This window comes from Elephantulus edwardii, unplaced genomic scaffold (assembly GCF_000299155.1).
Source record: "Elephantulus edwardii isolate Elephantulus edwardi_28Jun2011 unplaced genomic scaffold, EleEdw1.0 scaffold00233, whole genome shotgun sequence".
In the NCBI taxonomy this organism is placed as follows: Eukaryota; Metazoa; Chordata; class Mammalia; order Macroscelidea; family Macroscelididae; genus Elephantulus; species Elephantulus edwardii.
Genome location: NW_006399983.1, coordinates 507,312 through 533,857, shown reverse-complemented (window position 1 = coordinate 533,857; position 26,546 = coordinate 507,312). Strand labels below are relative to the sequence as shown.

The following is a 26,546-nucleotide window of genomic DNA, read 5'->3' as shown; positions in this document are numbered from 1 at the left end:
CTGGTTATCAAGAAGTTTATTCACTTTTAAGGTTTCTATAAGTTGCCTTTGTACATTGTAGCGAAAGCACAGACTTGGACTCTCTTAGAGGTAAAGGCAAAAAAAGTTTCATTATAGAAAAAATGTTGTGAAATGGGAAGCAACCTAAAAAAAAAAAATAAAAGAAGGCTAAAGCTAAGTAAAGGTTTATACACAGAAACAATTGTGGAGGATTGCCAGGGTGGGGGGGAGGGTGACTGGAACAGAGACTGGTGAATGGGTGGAAAAATTAAAGGGAAAGGCCAGGTGCGGTGGGGATTTGATATGTAATATGTAGTATGTAACTATAGGTGTAATAAATGGCACTAATCAATTGTAATTAATTCTAAAACAAGGTATATATAAAGGACTGAACAAAAACACTTTTTTTTTTTTAAAAAAAAGAAATGCTCCAAATTGCAGAAGGACAGAGAAGGCTTTTCAAAAAATTATTTTATTTTTATTGTAGTTTGAGTGAAAGTTTACAAAGAAAATTGGTTTTCCTTTCAACAATCCATACACCTTATGTTTTGTCACATCGATTACATGTTGTGACATTACCCTTCCCACTTTCTCCCTGTGTTTCCTATTTTCATTTGTCCTTCTATCCTGTACTTTCCCGCTTTCTGAGTTTTAGTCTACGGCAAATGCTAACCGTGTGTCCACGCATGGTTGCTTATTCTAAGGACTATTTGACTCTGGTGTTCTGATCACTTAACAGATCTGCTGTTTGAGCTGAGTCGCGGGCTGATAGAAATTCCAGTCTTGAAGCATGACTAAAGTTTCTAATAGACCAATTGGTGTGGTCTTCCCTCCCCCCCCCCCAATTGGTGTGGTCTTTTTTATGGTTCTGAGTTTGGTTACATATTTTTCTTTTACTCCACTGGGAACCTTTTGTTGTGATTTCTTTGAGAGCACTCAGGAGTGGTAGACTGATACCATATAGTCTGCCTGGTATTAATGCTCATAGGGACTGAAGTCCAAACATATTCTTATATAATTTTAGACATATTTTTAAAATATCTTTTTTAATCTAAATTATGATGCGAAGTGGCACATTATTCTTGTTTGAATGAGTTCCATGAATTCTAATTCATTTTATTGACCTTTCTTCTTAATGTCACCAGACATTGCTAACTTGTTAGTTACTGTTCAAATGCTACATTCATTAGAGCATCATTTCTCAACCTCAGAAGTATTGCCATTTGGGCTGGAGAATTCTTTGTCCTTGGAACTGTTCTACATATTGTACTCTGTTTAGCAGTAACTGTGACCTCTACCTACTAGATGCCAGTAGAGACTTCTCCCTGCTGTGACAAAAATGTCTTCAGACTTTGTCAGATAATCCCAATTGACAATCATGGCATAAGTGCCTGTAATTCTTTGTGTTGGGTATGGGGGAAAGCCTTATGGGGTAACTGTCACTATTATCTTTTCCATTTTATCAATGAGGAAATGAAGCTTACACAAAAATTAAGAAACAGAAAAAGAAACATGTTGCAGTTAGAATCAAATCAAGGTATCTGGATTTGAGCTTTATTCTGAAACTTTGCTGCTTTCGAACTACCTGTAGTATAGATCCATCATCTACACTTTGATCTCTTGAATTGTCAGAAACTCTCAAAAAATATCTTTTGTACTGATTCCCACAGATGCTGGGATCTGAAAACTGGGAATTTCATACGAATCTTCTATGGCCACCAAGGGACAATCAATTGCATAGATTTATGTAAGAAGAAGCTCGTATCTGGAGGAAAGGATTGCCAGGTGAAAGGTAAGAAATACCTTGAACTTTTCAGGAAGTTTCTTCACATCCACATTTCCAAAATGTTCATGAGTTTTACTTATTTCTATAAACAGCAACTTATTTTTTCTTTTTTAAAATTATTATTCATTGTTGCACTTTTCTCCCTGCGCAACCTCCCCCTCCAATTCACTCTTCTCTTTGAACAGTAAAAGAAAATTCTTTCATTGTTATACAATCCCTCCCCTCAAGTCCACTCCACTATGCAGCCTTCGTACTGGACTCCTGTTATGACAATACCTATTCGTATATGCCTTTTAAACAGTTCTCTTCCTCATCTGTTTCAATGCAGTATACATTATTGAACCCATTTTTCTCAGTCTCCCCCAAACCCAGATGTCAGTCCTATTTTACAACAGTGTCACTATGCAGTATTTGTCTTTTTGTGATTGAGATACTTTACTCAGCATAATGTCCTCCAGGGTCACCCATTTTGAATAATATTGCATGAGTTCCCTGTTTTTCAAAGCAGCATAATATTCTAGTGTGTGAATATACCAGAGCTTCTCTATCCATTTATTTGTTGATGGGCACTTAGGTTGTTTCCAACTCTTTGCTACTATGAACAAAGTGGAAATAAACATGGGTGTGTATATATCTGCTTGTGTGGTGGATATGGTTTCTTTGGGGTATATTCTCAGTAGTGGAATTGCCGGGTCAAATGTTATTTCTATTTGCAACATTTTGAGAAAGCGCCAAGCTTTATTAGTAGTTTTATTCAAATCAAAGAATACAATTCAATGCATCATCAATTCAGCAATCCATAATTCACTGCACTAGATGTTGGGGTTGGAAGCAGGAGTGGTATCCACTTTTTAAATTTCTGAATGCCTCCGAAAATTCTATGAACTTTGATAAATGTCGATAGTTATAGAAAGGCTTCAGGCCTTTTGTTCATAGGGTCACTGTGAGTCATGCTCAAATCAAAGGCAATCAACAGAAGCAACAACAACATTAGATGTTGGGGAGAAGAAAATGGGTATGATATGACTTTTTAGATAAAAGGCTGATTATATAGTCTCCTAATACAGAGAAAGATGCAAAAGTACGATGGGGATTGTAGTAACTTGATAACAGCTGTCATTTATTGGCTACTAACTTTGGGACAGGGTAGAAGATGGACAGTTTCATACTGTTGCTGCTGACAGCCGTGGAAATCTGAGCTAGGGTTGCTATTTGGTCAGAGCCCACTTTGTGGTGGTGAGTCAACTTTGTGTATTCAATCCCACAAGAACTCCCTGGGGTAGCTGAAGAGGAATCTGTTACTGATTGCAATTCATAGTGACCCAATATGACAAAGTGTCCCATCAAGTGTCTAAGGCTTTACCTTTATGGAAACCAATTGTCACATCTTTCTCCTGAGTATTGGCTGGTAAGTTCGAACCTCTGACTTTTAGTTAGCAACTCAGCACTTAACCGTTGTGGCACTGGGGCACTTGGATACAAAGGGATAGTCCAAGATTCAGAGTGGGAAAAAAACTTGCCTTAAATAAAAGTTGCTATGTGATAGAGTTGGGAGTTGAATCTAGGGCTCCTAACTGCACGCTGTGTTCTAAGGCAGTTTAGAAATTAGCACAGAATAGGACAAGGTTCTGATCTGTCATTCATAAGGTCAGGATGAGTTGAGTCCTGGTCAACTTGATGGCACCTAACAACAACCCACAGAAATTAGGGAAAGGTCCAAAGACAGGGTGCTATGTGAGGGCAGTATTGAGGGTTATTAGCTTACTAGGAAGAGAGGTGGGAGTTGATAGGGAATCCCACACACAGAAGACATTCAGAGAAGGGCGGAAAAAAATTACATAATCAGAGACTTTGTGCTGTTTGGGTGGTTAGATTGCAGCATGGGGCGATGGCAATAAGGCTGTTTAGAGCCAGAATGTAGAGTCTTCCGCTTCACAGGAGGAGGTTGAGCTTTATCCTCCAGGTACCTGAGGAGATGTAAATGCATTTTACACTGGGAATTGATAACAAACATGTGTTTTAGAAAAAATATCTCTAGGGATAATGTGGAGGGAATATTTGGAGAGAAGATGATCTGGAGGAAATACTCATGTTAAAATGCTCCTCATTCTAAAGAGCTACCATGATGCCTTCAGAACATGTGAGAAAAGGCAAACGTGCAGAAACTGGGATGGATGAGTTTACAGTCAATGGCCCAGAGTGCAGGGAGATTTCTAGTGTGAGAATCGACAGTATTCGATTGTGTGGATTGTAATAAATTATGAATGGCGCTGAGAAAAACCCTATGCCAAGAAGCAATTATCCAAACAGAATAAGTGAATGCTGCATGAAAGGTGTGCATCAGGGTTGTATCCTTTCTCTATAGCTATTCAATCTGTATGTTGATCAAATTATTTGAGAAGCTAGAGGAAGACCCTTGATGAGATGGATTGATTCCGTAACTGGGGTAATGGTGGTAGGTGTGTCAGAGATAGTGATATTGGCACAGGATAGGACAGAGTTTTAGGATGTTGTACATAGGGTCACTATGAGTCACAGGTAACTTGACAGCACATAACAACAATGACAACAACTGTATGAAGAATATGGCATTGTGTGGTATGTATGCAGATGACACAATTTTGCTTGCAGAATGTGAAGAAGACTTCAAGGACTTACTAAAGATTAAAGACTACAGCCTTCACTATTGATTGCATCTCAACATCAAGAAAATCAAAGTTCTGACCACTAGACCAAAGGCAACATAATGATAGGTGGAAAAAAGATTGACACTTCCATGATCTTGTGATGGTGAATAACACTGCTATGAACATTGGTGTATAGATCTCTGTGTCTCAGTTCTAATGTCCTTGGGATGTGTTAGTAGTAGTGGAATTGTGGGGTCATATGGAGTTTCTATGCTCAATGTTTTTAGGAAACACTAAACCACCTTCCAGAGTGGTTGTTATCATTTTACAGTCCCACCAACAGTGTGTGAGAGTTCCCACCTCTCCACATCCTCTCCAACATTTATTACTTCCTGCCCTACTAAACTTTGCCATTGCTACTGGGCATCTCTCTTATTGCTAGTGATTTTGAGATTTCCTCATGTGTCTGTTGGCCATATGAATGTCTTCATCTGTGAGAAGACGTCTTTCCATGTCTTTTGTCCATTTTGTAATTGGGTTATTAGTCTTTTTCTTCTGGAGGTTCAGGAGTATCCTTTAAACTTTTATTATGAGACTCTTGTCTGAGATGCTATTGTCAATGTTTGTTCCCAGTAAGTAGGCTTCCCCCACCCCAATTCTGTTGGAAAAAGTTTTTGATGGGCACAGAGATTTAATTTTTAGAAAGTCCATCAACTTTTTCTTCTCCAAATTGTGCATTTCTGGCTGTATTTGTCAGTCTCTTATAAAGAGGTTAGGCCTTCTAAGTTTGGTCTCAGTTTGTATCTTAGGAACTTTGTGGTTTTTTACTTCCAGGTCTCTGATCCACTATGAGTTGATTTTTGTGTATGATGTGAGATGTGGATCCTGTTTCAGCTTTCTGCACGTGGCAGTTCCGTTTTGCCAGCATCATTTATTGAAGAGGTTATCATTTCCCCATTTGATAGGTTTGGTTTCTTTGTCAAATATCAGTTGACCATTGATAGATGGGTTTATTTCTGGGTTCTCAATTCTGTTCCATTGGTGTCTGTGTCTGTCATTGTAACAATACCTTGCTGTTTTGGTTACTACTGCTGTGTAGTATGTTTTCAGGTCAGAGAGTGCTATGCTTCCCACTTCCTTTTTGTTTTTCAGAAGTGTTTTGCTTATTTAGGGTCTCCATCCTCTCCGAATAAACTTGACAATTTCCCTTTTGATCTCTTTGTGAAATGAATTTGGTATCTGTATTGGGATTGCATACAACTACAACCAAAAGAAATTGTGGTACAGTCACACAATGGAATACTACACAGCACTCAGAAGCAATGATTTTGAAAAATACTGTGTAACTTGGGAGAGGCTGAAGAACACGATGCTGAGTGAATTGATGTGTTCTCATAAGGACAAATACTGCATAGAGCATTATTGTAAAAATAGAAGGATAACCAGTAAAACATGTATGAGAGCTCAAGAGGGGGAGGGCTAAGGGTGGATAAGGGCAAAACCACAGGGTTGGACAGATTTGGTGGGTGGAGGAAGAAGAGAGGGGAATGGGAAGACAGGGTAATGATGGGCAAGGTCCAATGGTGATTAATTTTATAAAATATAATGCCCAAGAATGATTGAAACACAATGTGAATGAAGAATAGTGTGAAACACAGTATATATGAACTTTGTAAGCAAAATAATAATAATAATAATAATAATAATAATAGAAGCTTCCAAGAATTTCATTTACTTGAATCCACAGTTAATACTCATGGTAACTGATGCTGATTTTAGGTATTGTCTAGTCAACTATGACTCATTAACAATGACCCTATTAACAATGGATCTGAACCTTGTCCTATCTTGTGCCATATTTTTCATCCCTGATGTACTAGAGCCCATTGTTGTAGTCATGGTGTCAAACTATCTTGTTGAGGGTCTTCTGCTCTTTCACTGACCTTTTCAAGCATGATGTCTTCTCTCTCTTTCTCTCCTTCAGTGTGGGATATAGACACGGCGAAGTGCCTGAAGACCTTTAAGCACAAAGAACCCATCTTGGCCACCAAGATCAATGACACCTACATAGTGAGCAGCTGTGAGCAAGGGATGGTCAAGGTGTGGCACATTGCCATGGCCCAGCTGGTAAAGGTGAGAGAGAAAAAAGACTGCAGGGGACAGCTGGTCTGCAGGGTTCCCCAGGCCATCCCAGAGGGACTGATTACAATAGCCTGAGTGGGAACAGATGAGGGCTGACCTTGAAAACTGCCAGAGGTGGGTTGTGGAAGGTTGAAGGGTTGTCTCACCCACAATGGGACTCACGTTGTCACGGGTCTGCAGAACCAAGGCTGCTATCTGAATGAGCACCATGAATGGGTTTTTCCAAGATCAGAAGAAGTAAAGCATCTTTTCTGCTTTCAGAGTTTTCCACCCTCCCTCTGGAATGGACAAGGGGATGAAGAAAGCTTAAGTGCTCACAAAAATATAGTCTTGCCTGAATTCCTTAGTCTTTGTGGGTGGTAATGATACATCTGTACTAGGATTACAGATTCTCAGTAAGAAACTGCTGGCCTGACTTCTGGACTTTGGCCACAGTTCTTATAGTCACTGTGCTTCTAACCAGCAGTGGCAGGTCCCGGGATGCTCCAGGTGGCCTCTCTGATTCTGACAAGGGACTGGGGAATAACAGCTTACCCGCTGCACGGCTTGTAGCAGAATATGTTAGAGGCTGGCTCTGTCTGATGTTCCAGGATGATGGGCCTGCTCCAGTCATAGCTGTACCAGGAGCAAGGCCTCCTCCTGATCATATTCCTCTTACCAGGGGGGAGAGAGAGAGCTCTGACGAGGAGGCCTAGACCACTGTTACAGAGCATAGAGAAATCAAGTGAGTGGCAGGCACGGCTTGCCAGAATCTGGCTTTGGGATACATCTAAAGAAGCCTCCAGCTTTGGCCCTGGAAGGAGTCACCATCTCAGCTTGCTAAACCCAATCACATTCTTTCTTGCAGACTCTCACTGGCCACGAGGGACCAGTGAAGTGCTTGTTCTTTGACGAGTGGCATCTTCTCTCGGGAAGTAGTGATGGCTTTGTCATGGCCTGGAGCATGGTGGGAAAGTATGAGAGATGCCTAATGGGCTTCAAGCATCCTAGGTAAGTATCCCCGAAACCCTGGATTCTGACCTCAGCGTGCTCTCCTTTGACCACCATTAGGATCCTTCTCTTCTGTGTTCTGCTGGCCTTCACCCTCTGCTCCTCAATCATTTCTACTTTCCTCCTTTCCCACCTGTTATTCACTTCCCGACCACCACCCTCACTGCTCAGCCATCTCCTTTATGACTCTAACTTATTTCACTTGAGAAACAAGAATTAGTGTGGTTCTTGAGAAGTTACTGACATTTCATTCTTTTGACACAAGTGATAAATAAAAAAAATGATATTTGTTACTTACCAACGTCTAAATATTGGTAGAAGCATCCCCCAAAATGCTCATTCTAGCAAGCTTAAAACTCTTAGAATTGATCGTTTCCCTAGGAAGCTTGTATTCATAAAAGCTTAAATTACTCAAGTGCCAGAGCATTAAAAATAACTGACAACTTATAAAGGGAACTGTGGACTGGAGTCTATTCCAGGACAGTAAATGGCTTTCATTATATTTACCAATTAAAATTTAGTTGTAGAAGCTCTCAAGGCCAACCAAGAAGTATTTTGAGGTCACTCTTGGGCTTATTTGCGGTCAATTAACACTACCGTGGTATGCACTGGACTTCCTTGTATGCATATGAATATTATCCTGTCACTCAACATTGCATTTCATACCAAAGTCAGCATTTTCCAGGCTGCTCTACTGCATGAATAATTCTTCTCCCCCTTGTTGTTGTTGTCAGGTGCCGTGGAGTCCACTCTAACCCACAGAAACCCTATGTAAAACAGAAGAAACCTTGCTCCATCCTGAGCTAGCCTCACAATCTCAGCTATGCTTAAGCCATTGTTCTAGTCATTGTATCAGTCCACTGATTAGGATCTTTCTGTTTTCTCTGACTTTATCTAACATGATATCTTTCTTCAGAGACTAGCTCCTTTTGATGTTGTTGTTGTTATGTGCCGTTGAGTCACTTGTGACTCATAGCGACCCTATGTACAACAGCCCCAAACCCTGCTCTATTCTGTGCCAATCCCATTGCCTCTGACACACCCATTCCAATTACCCCAGTCACTGAATCAATCCACCTCATAGAGGGTCTTCCCCTCCTGCGCTGTCCCTTCACCCTACCAAGCATGATGTCCCTCTCCAAGTCTCACCGTCTCAAACGCACCCATTCCAATTACCCCAGTCACTGAATCAATCCACCTCATAGAGGGTCTTCCCCTCCTGCGCTGTCCCTTCACCCTACCAAGCATGATGTCCCTCTCCAAGGACCTGTCTCTCCTCACAACATGTCCAAAGTATGTCACATGAAGCCCCAGAATCTTTGCCTCCAAGGAGTAGCCTGGTTTAACCCTCTCCACGATGAATCTGTTTGTTTTCTTGGCAGTCCCTGGTACATTCAATACTCTTCTCCAGCACCACAGCTCAAAGGCATCAATTCTCCTTCTATCCTCCCTAGTCATTGTCCAACTCTCTGATTCATAACAAGTGATTACAAAGACCATGGCCTGTATCAGGTGCACCTTAGTCTCGAGAGAGACACCGTTGCTCTTGAGTACTTTACAGAGGTCCCTAACAGCAGACTTTCCCATCACAAAACGTTTTTTTTTATTTCCTGGCTGCTGGTGCCAAGACTGTTGACCATGGAGCTGAGCAAACTGAAGCTATGAACAATCTCAATCTCTTTGCCATCCATTCTGATGCTACCGATTGGTCCAATGGTGAGAATCTTTGTCTTCTTGACATTGAGCCTCAGTCCATACTGAAGGCTGCAGTCCTTGACCCTCTGCACTAAGTGCATGAGGTCCTCCTCAGTTTCAGCAAGCAGGGTTGTGTCATCTGCATACTGCAGATTATTGATAGATCTTCCACCAATCCTGATGCCACGCTTCTCCTCATAGAGCCCAGCCTCTCGGATAATCTGTTCTGCATACAGGTTGAAAAGGTATGGAAATAGGACACATCATCACTAAAATATGTGAGACCCAAAGTCTTACCATATTAACTTCTAAGAGTTAGTTACAGTTAGGGAGAAAACATGGAGTTCCTTTTTGGACCCTTCCCGGGTGTGGCTTTCATCCCCTTCTCGGTACTCCGCCCATCAGTCTCATGTGTCATGCCTCTATTGGACCATTAACCCCACGTGAGATCAAGCCGTTGACCAATAAAGACACAGTGACCAAATAAGGTCTTATTTGTGATTAAGGCAAACAAAGAGAAGCAGGAAATCAGCGCCATCTTGTAATGGCGACTGCACATGGCCTTCCACAATTCCCCCTTTTAGTTTTATTAAAATGGCAGAGAGAGCGCCTGTCTTAGGTTGTCCTGATCCATCACATGGCTTACCCGTCATCGGAAGATCCACCTCTAACACGTGAATCCCCTGTCTTAGGTTGCACATGGATGATCAATGATCTTACCCATCTTTGGCTGCCTCCCTAGCATGCCTTGTAAGTGGGGAATGGTAATTTTTTACCGTTTACCTCAAGTTTGCCAACCACACTTGAGGAGAATCACCTGCCTCAATGGCACGGACTGCCTGAATTATCATGGCAAGATCCCTACGTCGGGTCTGGGTCAAATGACAGAGGCAATAGAAACATAGTATAGAGATTCCAATTAAGAGAACAGCCAGCACTCCTATTCCCGCCCACTCTTTCAGATGATGCACGGCTTGCTGGATCCAGGATGTTAGGCCTTTTGATAAGAGACAGGTCCACACGCATCAAATTCACATTCACAATGGCGATTCTCAATTCTTGAACCAAATGATAAAATCTTCCAGACCAATTTCCTGTAAGATACTTAGATAATTTTCTGGACAAGTTAGCAGCATAAGTGCAATTATCGTAAGGCACAGAGGTGAACTCTCTCTGCCTACCCCTCCCCTCCAGTTCGCTCTTCTCTTTGAAAAGTAAAAGAAAAATTCTTTCATTGGTACAATCTCCTGCACCACCCCCCTCCCCCACCACCCTGAGTACACTCCACTATGCAACCTTAATTCTGGACTCTTGTGATAACCATAATACCCAATCATATATCGCTTTTAAACTGTTCTCTCCCTCATCTATTTCAATGTAGTATATGTAAGTTATTCAATTTTTATCAGTCTCACCCCAACCCTGATGTCAGTTCCATTCTACAACAGTGGCACTATGCAGTATTTGTCCTTTTGTGACTGAGATATTTCACTCAGCATAATGTCCTCCAGGGTCATCCATTTTGAATAATATTGCATGAGTTCCTTGTTTTTCAATGCAGGGTAGTATTCCATTGTGTGAATATACCAAAGCTTCTCTATCCATTCATCTGTTGATGGCTACTCAGGTTGTTTCCAACTCTTTGTTACTGTGAGCAATGCTGCAATAAACACGGGTGTGTATATATCTGCCTGGGTGATGGTTACGGTTTCTTTAGGGTATATTCCCAGTAGAGGAATTGCTGGGTCAAGTAGTATTTCTATTTGTAATTTTTTGGGAAAGCGCTATACAGCCTTCCATAGTGGTTGCACCATTTTACACTCCCACCAACAGTGAATAAGGGTTCCAGTTTGTCCACAACCTCACCAGCATTTGTTGTTTGCTGTTTTGTTAAATTTTGCTATTCTTACTGGGGTGAGAAGGTATCTCATAGTTGTTCTTCCAAACTTTTCTTTAATGAAGTTTAGAGTCCTTGGTTTTAGTCCCAGGTCCATAATCCACCTAGAGTTTTTTTTTTTTTTTTGTACGGAGTGAGGTGTGATCTTAATATACCTAAGTGTAAGAAATTTTTTTTAATTTTTAGGAAAAAAATTGAGTTTATCATGGCCCAAAGCTGTAAAAAAGAGAACCGGATAGTCTTTAATTCAATTCCTCTTACACAATGTACCCTTATGCACTCATAAAGAAGCTTTGAATAATATCATACTAGATGAGGAACAAGGAATCAAAACTGACACCAAAAGTAAAAAAAAAAAAAATAGGAGTTCTGATGACCTAATGGCAAGAAGCCATCCACAGGCACGGGTATCCTTGCAACTACTGCTACTTGAAATTGAGAAGAATTCCAGCATATAGTATAATAGCGATCATCAGAACAATTTAGCCAATGTACACCCTTAGTGCCATTAGACACTATCCAAATGAATGGTGGGTACAAACAAACAGGTGTGGATACAAAACTAACATTTTGATACGATTTGTTCATACTTACTATTTCCTCAAACTTCGCTGAATTATTCCATGTAAATTCAGCTAAACCTGCCATACCTCCCCCGATCATAATGAATGGGGAGAGATCAGTACAGCTGCCGTTAACACCACATAACAACCAAACATTATAAGGGTTTTGATTGACCATTAGTTAGACAAGCTTTAGCTGTGCTATGCCAATCAGCAGGCGTCTGAGCATGTAAAGCCAAACGCTCCAATAAGGCAAGGGTAAAAGATGCTCCTACCCCATAGGTTTTCACTGACTCGGCCAATGTTTTAAGTTGCTTAAAATCAATAGGTTCATGATAACGTTGGTGATTGGCATCCTCAAACACAGGAAAAGCCTCTGCTGCTCGTCTCCATGTCTCAGGGCAGAAAGATGTTCTAGAAGGGGGGTTTTCCTGTCCGTAGGGTGGAGGTATGGGCGGTGTCAAAGGAGGTATGGGCGGAGCACTGGGCTCCAATGGAAATTCTCCTGATTCCTTTTCCTGTGATTGCCTGTCCTTCTTCCCTTTTTCCATAAGGCGAACCCTCTCCAATTTCAGCAAAAGTTTGTCAATCTTTTCCTCTAAGCTACTTAAACTTTCATCACTAGAACTGTCGCTGTCTGAATCCTTACTTTCGCTATCAGTGGCGTCCTTCAATCTAGGGTACAGCCTTTCTCCTGGCTGCGATCCCTCTGAGCTTGTTTCTTTCATCTGGTCTAAGACCTCCTCTGATTTTCTTAGGGCAGATACACACTTTGCATTGTCCAAACAGCCACGAACCAGCTTCCAAACCCCTTGAACTCCTCCTCTAAGTTGTCTATCTTCCCATGCAGTATCGAGGTCTCTACCCAGTTTATCCCAACTGTCTAATGTAAGGTGTCCTTAAGCTCCAAGCCCTTAGCTTTTAACAGACCTTTTAAGGCCATTTTAACAGGGCATGTGGGTGAATTACCCATGGTTTCACTTTCTATTTCTAGCTGCTTACCGCGAACTTTGAGAAATTGCCTGGTCTCACAGGTCCTTATAGTCTCCTTCCGAGAACTTAAAATTGCCTGATCTCACAGGTCCTTATAGTCTCCTTCCGAGAACTTAATAAATCAGGTCAGTCCTTACCTGATACTTACTAGCCAGCTGCCCTGTCCGCCGTGAGTTCTGGAACCGCGGCACCTCTTCGGGTCCCGTATGGGCCACCACTTGTTGCGCGCCTTGCCTGTCCAGCAGGAATAAGGACACAACACACCAGCGATTCCTTCTCATGGCGGTTTACTCAGGAGTTAGTTACAGTTAGGGAGAAAACATGGAGTTCCTTTTTGGACCCTTCCCGGGTGCGGCTTTTACCCCCTTCTTGGTACTCCGCCCATCAGTCTCATGTGTCATGCCTCCTTTGGACCATTAACCCCACATGAGATCAAGCCATTGGCCAATAAAGACACGGTGACCAATTAAGGTCTTATTTGTGATTAAGGCAAACAAAGAGAAGCAGGAAATCAGCGCCATCTTGTAATGGCGACCGCACACGGCCTTTCACACCATAGTACATTTCATATTCTTCACTAACATCACAATTCAAAGACATCAATTCTTCTCCAGACTTTCTCATTCGTAGTCCAACTTTTACATACACATGAGGCAATTTAAAATACCATGACTTAGGTCAGGTGCCCCTTAATGTTTGTTTAAAGTGATGCCTTTGCACTATAGCATTTTAAATAGCTCCTTTGCGGGATATGCCTTCTGGTTTTTTGGCTCCTGCTTCTGTAAATGTTGTTTATGGATCTAAGTACAATAAAAATCGTGACAAATACAATCTTTTCTTCATTTACTATAATGCTGTTTATAGGTCCAGTCGTGAGAGTTTTTTTGTTTTCTTTATATTGAGATGTCACCCATATTGAAGGCTTTTTAGTCTTTAAGCTTCATCATAAGGCCTTCAAATCCTCTATACTTTCAGCAAGAAAGTTTGTACCATCTGCACATCTCCAGTGTTAAGTCTTTTTCCTAGCCTAATGCTACATCCTTCTTCACTTTGTCCAGTTTCTCAGATTATCTGCTTAGCATACAGATTGAATAGAAAGGAGACAATCCTAATACACACCTTTCCTTTCCTGATTTGTGGGTTATTGTTTTGCATTGTGTCTAACAGAAGAGGAAATTTAAGTTAAAAAGTTACATTTCCTTGGCAAAATTAGAAGGCCAGAAATTTGTAGTGTCAGGATTTGATGCCAAGATTTCTGCTTCCAAAACTTGTGCTTTTAATCAGTAAGTATACTGATTAAGGCTAAATTACCAGTTCTCATAGGAACCTATGAGAATTATAAGCCCAGCTCCGTCAGATAAAAAGCTGTACACAAAGAGGCAAATTCTTCTATGACAGAGAATCTCCCCTAATGTTGGATTACTTAATTGTTGCTGTTGTTATGTGCCGTCGAGTCGCCTGCGACTCATAGCAACCCTATGTACAACAGCTCTAAACCCTGCTCTACCCCTTGCCAATCTTATTGTCTCCAACATACCCATCTCTGTTACCCCAGTGACTGAATCAATCTACCTCATAGAGGGTCTTCCCCTACTGCACTGTCCCTCCACCCTCCCAAGCACAATGTCTCTCTCCAAGGACTGGTCCCTCTTTGCAACGTGTCCAAAGTATGTCAGACGGAGCTTCAGAATCCTTGCCTCCAAGGAGCAGCCTGGCTTCACCCCTCTCTAGGACAAACTTATTTGTTCTTGATTACTTTATAGTCAAGCTAAAAATGTGCTTGCAACACCACAAAGCTATTATCTTTCCATCTCTGGTGGAAGAAACCAGAACTTTCAGGACTGCCTGCTATTTATTTTCAGCTTAGTATTATTTATTTAACTACTCAGGGATGTTGTGAAGAGGAGTTTAAGACGCATCACCCTCCTTGCTGTTGTTTGAACATATTTTGCAGGTTGCTGCCTTCCAAGGTCTCTGTTACTTGGGGTGTTTTTGGTTGCTGTTGATAGTTAAGATCTCTAAAAGTCTTTAACTGGACCTGGGACACCATACAGGCTAAAGTCAAATATTATTTGGTGGATAGTATTCTTATGAAACACTATAGTGATATTATCAGCAGGGGCCAGTCCCTGTAAAAGGCTGTCATGCTAGGAAATGTAGAAGATCAATAAAAGAGAGACAGGCCTTCGGTAAAATGTATTGACACAATCACTAGGGGGAAAATGGGCTTAAGCACAGAAGAGACTGTAAGAATGGTAAAGAATTGGACAGGATCTTTTTCTGCTGTAGAGGTGCTATGTCTTGATGGCACCTAATAACCACAACAATAGTAGTGACCATTTCAGCTTCAGCTGCTCTGAAACCGTGAGCAGTCAGTCATTTTCCCAACCCACCTTTACAGAGAAACTACTGTGGGCTAGTCTCCATGCCTCATGTTGAGCATACAAAGATGATGTGCCCTAGAGAATCTGACAACACACCTGGTTTGTGTATGTGTATGGAGTGCAAAGGGGATGTTTCCTGAAGATATAGGAAGCTAGGCCATGGATGGATTTGAATGAGTAAAAATATAAGGAGTGATCAGTGGAAATATTTGAATATAGGATCTAATGTATTAGTGGCATCAGATTTAACTTTTCAGTGTCATTATCAGAAATAAGATAATTATTCTTTTCATACATCAATACTCCATGCCTTTTCAGATCCGAACTTGTACCCCCCGCTTCAGGGTAGATTTTTTTTAAAAGGTATCTAGATCTCCTACCCTCACCTACTTCCTGCTGGTCATCACAAAAAAAATCACATGTCAGTTTTCCTTAAAGAGGTTTCTACTGAAGGAATGGAAAATCACCAATTTATAATTAAGAAGAAATGTGCAAATATCTAGTTTCTGCTCATTATAATGGTAACCACTTCCCCTTAGGTTTTGTTTCTGTTTTACACAGTATTTCTAGTTTTAAAAGGAATAAGAACATGAAATCTTTTTCATCATGACATTTGTAGTAATAAACAGCTGGGAATTAGATTGCAAGAGAAAAAGGCATACTCATAGATACCGGAGAAAAAAAAGAAAAGCAACTACTTAACAGAAGCATGTTTCTTTGCTACCTCATGGCACCATGACTGAAAAGACTGACTCAGGGAGCGCTGGTGCTCTAGTGGTAAGAATCTGCGTGCAATCCTGAAGGCACATAGTTCGAAACCACCAGCTACTCTGCAGGAGAAGGATGGGCAGTCTTCTTTAGTGAAATTTATTGTCTCAGACAACTCCCTGGAGGGTCAGCTATGGATTGATTCTGACTCGCTGATACACAACAAAGATGACAACAACAACATAGATTGAGAAAAGATAACTATCCACATTTGGAATTCCAATGGTTTGTTTCCAAAGTTATCACATGATGACAAACATAATTTCTGCCTTACACACAGACACACACACCCTAATATATGAATTACAGAAGGCAGATGCTGCCTGCCTGTCCCTCTGTTCCTTTCCAGGGAGGTACTCGATGTGTCGCTTCTCTTCCTCCGGGTCATCAGCGCCTGTGCAGATGGCAAGATCCGCATTTATAATTTCTTAAATGGGAACTGCTTGAAGGTAATGAAAGCCAACAGCAGAGGGGACCCAGTACTATCCTTCTTTATTCAAGGAGACAGGTGGGTGGTAGATGCAGACTGTAGAACCATGAGCAACTTGATTGTTTGTTTCCCTCTTCTGGTATAATTACTGTGGTTTTGTTAAGAGTGGAAAAGTGTGGGCAGGGCTTCTTTTTGCTTTGGTTTGTCCAATTTGACTCAACTCAACTCAGCTCAACTCAACTCAACTCATTGCTGTCCTGTCAGAACCAACTCATAGTTGACCTTCCAGTGAGTTTTCAGAGGCTGTGAATTGGATGGGAGAAGACTGCTCATCTTTACCCTGAAGAACCACTGGTGGATTTGAACTGCCAGAGATGAGCCACTTTTAAGTTAGCAGTGCAATTCCCTACCATCTATGCCACCAATGCCTATATTTAGTATAAGCAGAACTTGGGGTTGTAGTGGACGGACAATTTTATGTAGAACTGACTTGGCTTTGCAGAAACTTATCCTTAGCAACCAGGGAGCAACCATTGTTTGATGCCTAATTAATTCTAGGTATTTAGCCAAATCTTGAAATTTTTTGGAGGATGTAAAATGGGGCAGCATGGTTTCCTCATCCTGAATGGTGCAAATGGTTAACCTGCCCAGCTGCACATCAAAAGGTTCGTGGTTTGAGTACAGCCTTTGGTGGTTTAAGCCTAAAGGCATTTTGGAAGAACAGTCTGGGCATCTACTTCAGCAAAAGCACCCGCTGAAAACCCCAGGCGGCATGTTTCCACCCTGACACACGTTGGCATTGTCAGGAATCAGCATCAACTTGACACCAACTGGCTTTGCATCTTTTGCTGCAAGAATCACAGTTCTGAAAACATGTTGTTCTTGCTTGCTCCTAATGATGTATTCAGTTGCCTGAAACCTCTATTACCAATCTCATTGCTGTTGAGTTGACTGTGACTCAACACAGCCTCTATCAAGTTTGTGAGGTATAAGTTGTTATGTGAGGAGACTGCCCAGCAGACGACTGGTGGAGCTCTGTCTCCAGGGCCCCACTTCTGATGTAAGAGGCTTGAAGAAGGCTGTGGATTGTTAATAGCAAGAGTTGCCCAAGGAGAGAACGAAGCGAGCGAGTTCATAAACCAAGACTGAACTCATTGTTGTACTATGGAAGTTACAGACCATAGGAGATGGCTTGTAAAAATAAACAGAATTAATTCTACCTGAGTCAGCAAAACTCGGTTGATATTGCTTCCCAGGTTAAAAAGTAGGAAAAGATAATAAGGTTCAGTAAATTAGCAGTGACCTTTTATTATTCATAGCAACCCCAAGGGAAAAAAAAGAGATCATCTTTCTTTGACTTGAATAAAAATAAAATAGTAAGAGATTTCTTTTTTAAAAAGAGTGCCCAAAATCTATCTTAACTTTTTCAACCAAAAACAGTTACTTTAATACAAAGATTGTGCTATTAGTTAAGGTCTCAAAACTGTAGCCATTTGAAGCAGAAAGGAAATAGCATACATTATTCAAATTTTTGTCTGTAGTTTTCGTAGATATGGAAGGGAAAGCTGTTTCTCTTTGAATGTTATAGGTGGTGGGAGAAGGGTTTGGTGGCCAGGTTTGGAAGTTTTTCCTACTAGGATATAAAAGTGAGCATGGAAGAAAAAAAGGAAGAACTTTTGTTTTATGTTACCACGTGGCAATGAGTTGGAACTGACTCATAGCTGACTCTCTCGTCATTTTCATAAACTTTTCCTTGTGAAAGGAGATTGCCCATTTTTCTCTCACAGAACAGCTGGTGGATTTAAACCAAGTGCCTTTGGGTTTGGTAGTAAAACTTCTTATCCACTAGGCCACCAAAGCTTCCTGTTCTATTTTCTATAAAGTACAAATGTTCTATCTGAACCTGGAGTATGTACAGAGACAGAAGAGGATGGGCAGGAGGGTCAATGTGGGAGGGGAGGCCTGCACACTATCTCAATCACAGCAAGAGAGAAGCACTGGGATTGGATGCTAGGCTTCAAAACAGCACATTGAAAGGCTGTCTATGTTGTTGTTACTGCTGTGTGCTGCCAAATTGGAACCAACTCACAGTTGACCCTCCGGTAGATTTTCAGAGGCAGTTTAATCACATAGAAGGAGATTGCTCATCCTTCTCCCATGGAGCAGCTGGTGGATTCTAACCACATGCCTTCAGGATTGTAGTGCAGCTTCTTACCATGAGGTCACTAGAGCTTCCTAATGTTGCTGTTAGGTGCCATCTGAGAAGTTAGTAACTGAAAAGTCTGTGAAGCATAGTTCTGCTCTGAAACACACGAGGCTGCCTACTTACCTTAAGTCACAATTGACTCAACAATTCCTGATTTTTAGAAAATATGCATTTTATCATGTTTTCAGTGAAGGTTTACAGAGTTAGGTTTCAGTAAAAAATTTTATATACAAATAGTTCAGTGGCATTGGTTATATACTTCATAATGCAAGAATATTATTCTTTTTTTCATCCTGATTATTCCAGTTCCCATTAGTATAGCTTCCTTCCTTCTTGCCTCCTTGTGTTTGTGTTAAAGTAGTCACTAAATGCTTGGCCTCACAAAGATGATTTTGAAAGGAGCACCGTACTCACCAATGACACATTTTATTTTGTAAGCCACTTTATTGCTTAGCTAAAAGGGGACCTCAGAGAGCAGATCCTGTTCAAGAGTTAAAGACTATCTTAGTCCTTCAAAGTCATCAGCCTCAAATTGTCCAGTGAGTCTGGAGCTTTTAAGAATTTGAGTGTCTATTCCACATTTTTCTCTCTATGGCATTGATTTCTTTGTGTAGGGTACCTAAAACTTCTGCCTTGGTTCTTCTACCTTAGATTCTTGGCACTCAGTCTAGGGAATAAGATGTATTTAAAAAGATTTTAACTTGGGAAGTAATGCAACCAGAATGAACAGTTCCTGTTCACATTTGTTTCTAAAGACAATAACTACGAAGTTAGGCACTCTTGCTGTGTGTCTGCTGCCTTTCTCCTCTTCAGACCCTTCAACACTCCCCTGTGTGTGATTTGTGTAGTTACCACCAGGCCCTGTTGCACTGGTCTAAGGAGGGCCAGGAACCATGGTGGGAGTGTGTATTTTGGAGACAGTGGTGGTGCCCACATGCCTGTTGTTAACAGTATTATCATTTTGGTTGCAGGATGCTGATCAACACAGAGAGCAATATCATCATGTTTCAGTTTGAGAATATAAAGTGGCAGTACTCTCAGGATCAAGTGAAACAGAAGGAGTACAAGGATAAAGAGGAGGAATGGGAGGATAGTAGTTTTGGGGATGCTGCCTCCAGCATTCTGACTTACAGCCGAAAGGAGTCAGCCTTAAGTAAACAAATGGTGGTCCAGGAAGCTTTAGCTAGTAAACAGCAGAGACCTCATATTTCACCAAAGACAGCCGCGTTATCTGCAGGTAAGTATTTAATCCCAAGCAATCTCAGTGTTAAGCAAAAGAGGTGAAGAAGGGGTCTGGACAGGTTTCTTTGTGAACAGTTTTGGTAAATTCTTGGTGATTTAAGTTCTAACCTTTCAGGAAGGTAAAAGTCATTCTCTTTTATCTACAAAAAAAAATCAGTAGGAGTTTGCAGTAGGTGAAGCAAATATCTTTGTTTTCAAAGCCTTGTTGTGTGCTGTCAAATCAGAACTGACGCATAGCTGACCCTCCAGCAGACTTTCAGAGGTAGGTAGTTAATTGCATGGGAAGAGATTGCCCATCCTTCTCCTGTGGAGTAGCTGGTCGATTCGGAGCATCTACCTTTGGGATTACAGGGCAGCTTCTTAGCACGAGGCCCCCTAGAATCTTTGTATAGTAGATATCTTAATTATTTAATGCTGCTATCACAGATAGGGAACTCTGGTTGAGTATTACATAGGGTATGACACTACTGTTGTTGTTAAGTGCTGTTGAGTTGTAGGCTACTCATAGCGACCCTGTGAATGAAAGCCCTCGACATGTGCGTGACTTTCATCCTTTCTCCAGATTCATTGGGTTTCTGGAGGCAAGCTATTTACAGAAGTGGATGCAACTCCTGCTTCCAAGCTTGTTTCAACCGGGGAACTCCACCAAACACTGTCCATTTTCACATTTGACACACCAGTGTTCCAGTGTTCAGCTTCACAGCAACCACAAGTTACCTCTGTATGGCAAGTGGACACACCAGGGCTATACGACCTAGAAGAATGTTTCACCGAAAACAATGAAAAACAGGCCTGAGGGTGGCGGATTAGAGTCACCCACCTTTGGTTTGGTAGCATCACTTTCTGTCCACTAGGCCAACTAGTCTCTCTCTATGTTGTTGAGTTCTGTCGAGTCATAGGCAAATCATAGCGATTCTATGAATGGAAGTCCTCCACACGTGCGTGACTTTCATCCTTTCTCCGTGGCACTACTAGCCCAAAGAAAATGCCTCTTTGGTGGTTCAAATCCACTAGTGGGAGAAAGTTGAGCAATCCCATCCCATGCAACTTAGAGCCTCTGAAACCTGTGTGGAGAGCCAGGTATGAGTTGGTTCCATCTCAATGGCAACGAGATAGCTATAATAGAAAGACCACAGGTGGTTTGCTTTACCAAACAGAAATTTATTCTCATACACTGTTGTTGTTGTTGGGTGCTGCTGAGTGAAATATGACTCACAGTGACCCTATGAAGAGCTGACCTGAATTCTGCCCTATCCTGTGTTCTCCTCATTTCTCTGACATGATAGAGCCCATTGCTGAAGTCACTGTGTCAATCTATCCCATTGAGGGTCTTCTTTGCTGACTTTCCATTTTCTCAAGTATGATGTTCCTTTCCAAGGAATAGCTCCGCTTAGCTACATGTCCCAAGTATGACAGATACAGTGTAAGAGGCTAGAAATAGGGGAAAGACCTCTGTCTGTGTTGTGGAGGAAAGCCCTCACGTCCTTCAGCATGTGTAGTCAGCCCTGTGTTTGCTGGGGACCTGCATGTGCTCTGGATTTCTCCTTTGTGCAAGAACCCTGGTCTCAAAAGATGCATATTTCTCTTGGTGATTACTTCTTGGAGGTAGTCAAGGATCTCCTTTTAGCTCACTTTTCTATGGTGGTCTAGTGGCAAGAAGCTGAGCGGAAACCCTGAAGGCACACTGTTTGAGGCCACCAGCTGCTCTGAAGGAGAAGGATGGGCAGTCTCCTTCCATATGATTAACCGCCTCTGAAAACTCACTTGAGAGGCAGCTATGGATCAGTTCCAACTCTATGGTATTCAGCTCTCCATTTTTACCTCTTGTTGTTGTTGTTATGTGCCGTCGAGTCGCTTGCGACTCATAGCGACCCTATGCACAACAGCCCTAAACTCCACTCTGTCCTGTGCCAATCGCACTGTCTCCGACACTTCCATCCCAATTATCCCAGTCACCGAATCAATCCACCTCATAGAAGGCCTTCCTCTCCTGCACCGTCCCTCCACCCTCACAAGCATGATGTCCCTCTCCAAGGACCGGTCTCTCCTCACAACATGTCCAAAGTATGTTAGACGGAGCCTCAGAATCCTTGCCTCCAAGGAGCCACCCGGTTTAACCCTTTCCAGGACAAACCTGTTTGTTTTCCTAGGAGTCCATGGTATTCTCAATACTCTTCTCCAGCACCACAGCTCAAAGACATCAATTCTCCTTCTATCCTCCTTGGTCATTGTCCAACTCTCTGATGCATAACAAGTGATTGCGAAGACCATAGCCTGTATCAGATGCACCTTAGTCTCCAGAGAGACACCATTGCTCTTCAGTACTTTGGAGAGGTCCCTAACAGCAGACTTTCCCATGGCAATGCGCCTTTTAGTTTCCTGGCTGCTGGTGCCAAGACTGTTGACTGTGGAGCCAAGCAAACTAAAGCTGTGTACAATCTCAGTCTCTTCACCATCCATCCTGATGCTGCCAATTGGTCCAGTGGTGAGAATCTTTGTCTTCTTGACATTGAGCCTCAATCCATATTGTAGGCTGCAGTCCTTGACACTCTGCAGCAGGCGCTCCAGGTCCTCTTCAGTTTCAGCAAGCAGGGTTGTGTCATCCGCATAACGCAGGTTGTTGATAAATCGTTCACCAATCTTGACCCCACATTTCTCCTCATAGAGCCCAGCCTCCCAGATAATCTGTTCTGCATTATAAGCAACACCCTAGGGAACTCTCTTACATTCAGTTAGGACTGTGATGGGGTTAGTGAGTGTTGTATTACCCCCTTAATCTTCCTATGACTATTTGGTTTATCAGATCGCTCACATTTTGCTATTATAGACAGAAGTAAATTCATTACAGTAGATGAGACATCTTGCCTTTGGGATTGCAGCACAAGCTCTTACCTCTGGCCATCAGAGCTCCCTAATAATATAACACAGAGAACAAGGTTTTTTTTGTTTTTTGGTGTTTTTTTTTTTTTTTAAGACTTGAGTTTTCACTTGGAGTTCACAAACTGCCTCCTCTGTTGCCACACAACCTCCCGGGCTTACCGCTTCTTAGACTGTTGTTTCTTCAGTTGGGGTAATGGACACGCTTGAAGAGATACCCAGATACGATTGGCTTCACAGAGCATTTAGGGGATTTGATGAGGGGGAAGTCCCTGGGTTGTGACACAAACTTAGTTGCAAAATAAAAGGCTAAAGATTCAAGTCCATCCAAATGTGTGTCAGAATAAAGGCCTTGCGGCTGACATTGAGAAGAATGGGAGTCTCAGAACACTTCATTGTGCTCATGCAAAACCTGTACCTGGTCCAGGAGGCTGTTGTGTGAACAGAGCAGGGCAACAACATTGCATGGTTTAAAATTAAGAAGGGACTGTGTCAGGGTTGTGTTCTCTTATCATATCAATTTAATCTGTATGTTGAGCAAATTATTTGAGAAGTTGGACTCTGTGAAGAGGAGTGTGGCATCAGAGTGGGAGGGAGACTTATAAAGAACCTGAATGATGCAGATGACATAACCTTGCTGCTGAAAATGAGGAGGACTTAAAGCACATGTTGCAGAATATCAAGGAGTAGAGCCTTTGGTATGGGTTGCATCTATTATTATTATTATCATTGTGATCTAATGAAATTTTACAGAAAAGTTGAATTTTTCATTCACTCATTGTTGCACATTTTCCTCCCTATCTCCACCCCTCATTGGCTTTATAAAAAAAAAAATGTCAAGAAAACAAAGATCTTACCACTGAATTTATAGGAAACATAATGATGGATGGAAAGGAGATGAAAACTGTCAACAGCTTCATCTTGCTTGGATCCACAATTAACAACATCCTTGTTATTAGCAATCATGAAATAAGGAGATGCATTGCACTGGGAAAATCTGCAGTTAGGGACCTCTCTAAATTATTCAGGAGTAATGAGGTCAGTTTGAGGACTAAGGTGTATATGAACCAGGCCACAGTATTTCTGATCACCTGCTATGCATCTGAGAACTAGGTAGTGAATAAGGATGACAGAAGAATTGATGCTTTTGATCTGTGGTGTTGCAGAAGAGCACTGACTTTCCCATGGACAGCCAAAAGAACAGATAGTATTGGAGAGGATCCAGCCAGAGTGCTCTTTGGAGGCAAGGATAATGAGGCTTCACCTCACATACTTCCAGTATGTTGCCAGGAGGGGCTATTCCTTGGACAGGGACATGATGCTAAGAATTGTGGAGGATTGGTGAAAGAGAGAAAGACCCTCAACTAGGTGGATTGACGTGGTGACTGCTGCAATAGACTTTTGTGTGTCAGGAAGTGTGAGGATGGCAGAGGATAGAACAGGGTTCAGATCTTTGGTTTATAGGTTTGCTCTGAGTTGTACTTGACATGACCACACCTAACAACAACAACAACAAAATCAACTTTTGAAAAGTTAGCCATTGAGAACTCTATGAATCCCCATTCTGCTCTGACACATACAGGATCAATATGAGTTAGAATCAACAGGATGATGATTAGTATAGTAGAAGAGAAAAAGTTGGGGCTGTTTTAGATATGAGATAATTAGTTAAGGGAGATGAGTATGGGATTCTAAGAAGAGTAATTGGCCATCATGAAGAGCTCTCCTGCTGCTGTCATTGAGAGGCATGTGAAAAGATTAAAAATGCCTTTCAAATATTTTGATTGTACATAACAGTATATCTCGAAATTGGATTTTCTGCAAAATAATCCAGTATTTGTTTCCCTGTGAGAACAAAACAATTATGCTTTATGAGGGCTATCCTAACAATAAGCATTTTGTGTATACCTGTGTTTGCATTCTTACTCAAGTAAATACAAATGGATGGATACATTAGAAAACCAGCAACATGTTGCCTTGCTTGAATCTTTAAAGATGATACATCATTCTACACTTGTAGTTTGACAGCTCCCAAAATCTAATCCAATAGTTGGTATTCTCTATTATTTTGTTCTAATGTAAACATTCTCACCACTGGGCCAATTGGCAGCACCATAATAGGTGGGGAAGAGATTGAGGTTGTTAGCATTTACAGCTTGCTTGACTACACAATCAACACTCTTAACACCAGCAGTCAGGAAATCAAAAGACAACATTGGGAAAATCTGCTGTCATGGACCTCTCCAGAGTGCTGAAAAGCAACAATGTCAGTCTAGATACAAAGGTGCTCCTAATCCAAGCCATGGTATTCTCAATTACTTGTTATGCTTCAGAGAGTTGGACAATGACTAAGGATGACAGAAGAAGAATATATGCCTTGGAGTTTTGGTGTTGGAGAAGAGTCTTGAACATTCCATGGACTGCCAAGAAAAGAAATAGGTCTGTCTTTGAGAGGGTGAAACCAACTCTCTCCTTGGAGGCTAGGATTTTGAAGCCCTGCCTCGCTTACTTTGAGCATGTGGCCAGGAGAGATTGGTCCTTGGAGAAGGACATCATGCTTGAAAGGGTGGACAGAGAGCACTGGAGAGGGAGAAATGAATTGGTGAAGCACAGGGTATTTTGAGGGCAGTGGAACTGTTCATTTGATACTGTAATGGCAGATACATGATATTGTTTGTTATGCATTTGTTAAAACCCGTAGACCTGTGCATAGGAAGTGGACTGTAATGTAAATTCTGGACTTCAGTTAATTATAAAGAATCTGTATCGGTTCATCAATTGCTGCAGAGACCCTACAGGAATGCAAGATGCTAATATGAGATAGACAGTGGACAAGAATGAAAGGTGGTATATGAAAAGACTCTCTACTTTCTAGGAGGTTCTGGTGGCCTAGTGGCAAGGAGTTGCACTGGAAACTTAGAGACACCCAGTTCAAATCCACCAGCTGCTCTGTGGGAGAAAGATGGGCAATCTCCTCCCATGTAATTAACTGCATTTGGAAACCAACTGGAGGGTCAGCTGTGGGTCAGTTTCAACTTGATGATACACAACAAAAACTGTTTACCACACATTTTCTCTACAGAACTTAAAAAATAAGTTTAATTTTTTAAAATAAAAGGAGTGTAAAACATGTGTATCACTGAAACTAAAACACACACACACACACCCCAAAAAACAAACCCAACACAACAAGCCAGTGGATAGAGAAATTGCAGTACTTCCACACAGTGGAATATTATGCATCATTAAAAACAATGAAGAAACTTGTGAACCACACTACGCAACATGACAATTCTAGAGAATATTGTACTGTGTGAAATAGCTACCCAAAGGGAAAAATATTGTTTAAGATCTCTATTAATAAAATAAGAGAGTTTTGGTTTTGTTTTTTTTTTTTTTTCATGGGGGAAGGCTTATGGACAGAGCAGAAGTAGAATGGCCAGACAATTAACAGTGTAATGGTTTAGGGGAAGGGAAGATTGGCCTGGAATAATTCGAGGAATGGACAATGTGTGTATTGCAATTAACAACTTCGAGCAGGATATGCATAACCAATCTAATGGAGAAAGGCAAAGGGAAATGGGAAGAGGTGGGTGGAGGGAAACGCTAGGTCAGATGGATGGGTAGGGTGAAAGAAAGAGAAGATGTAGTGTGAATTTGATGAGATATTGTGATAAATGGTATCGATTAATTACTTAATAGTAGTTAATGCTATAAAGGACAATGTATCTGGTGAATGAACATCAATTTAGAAAATCCCATTTTGTACAGTGACATCACTTCTGACATAGGAGATATTTGTCCATAGATGGCACTCAAACAAAAAAGATCTTAGTTTGCATGTTATTAGAATGATCTTCACCCTGAAACCCACAGCGTCCCTTTTCAGCAGGAAGTAGCTAAGAGAATACGCCGTCCCCTTTTCCTTATGACTCAGGGTGAAGTC

General features: G+C 41.5%; 1 protein-coding gene across 1 annotated transcript in view; it reads left to right on the top strand.

The window, feature by feature from the left end:
• FBXW10 (F-box and WD repeat domain containing 10) overlaps window positions 1–26,546 on the top strand; it is a 101,310-nt gene that overhangs the window by 73,644 nt on the left and 1,120 nt on the right. The window contains exons 13-17 of the mRNA XM_006898572.1: window positions 1,671–1,792; window positions 6,398–6,546; window positions 7,403–7,545; window positions 16,195–16,353; window positions 19,453–19,718. Coding sequence (XP_006898634.1) covers window positions 1,671–1,792; window positions 6,398–6,546; window positions 7,403–7,545; window positions 16,195–16,353; window positions 19,453–19,718 — 839 coding nt within the window. The remainder of the gene's footprint in view (window positions 1–1,670; window positions 1,793–6,397; window positions 6,547–7,402; window positions 7,546–16,194; window positions 16,354–19,452; window positions 19,719–26,546) is intronic.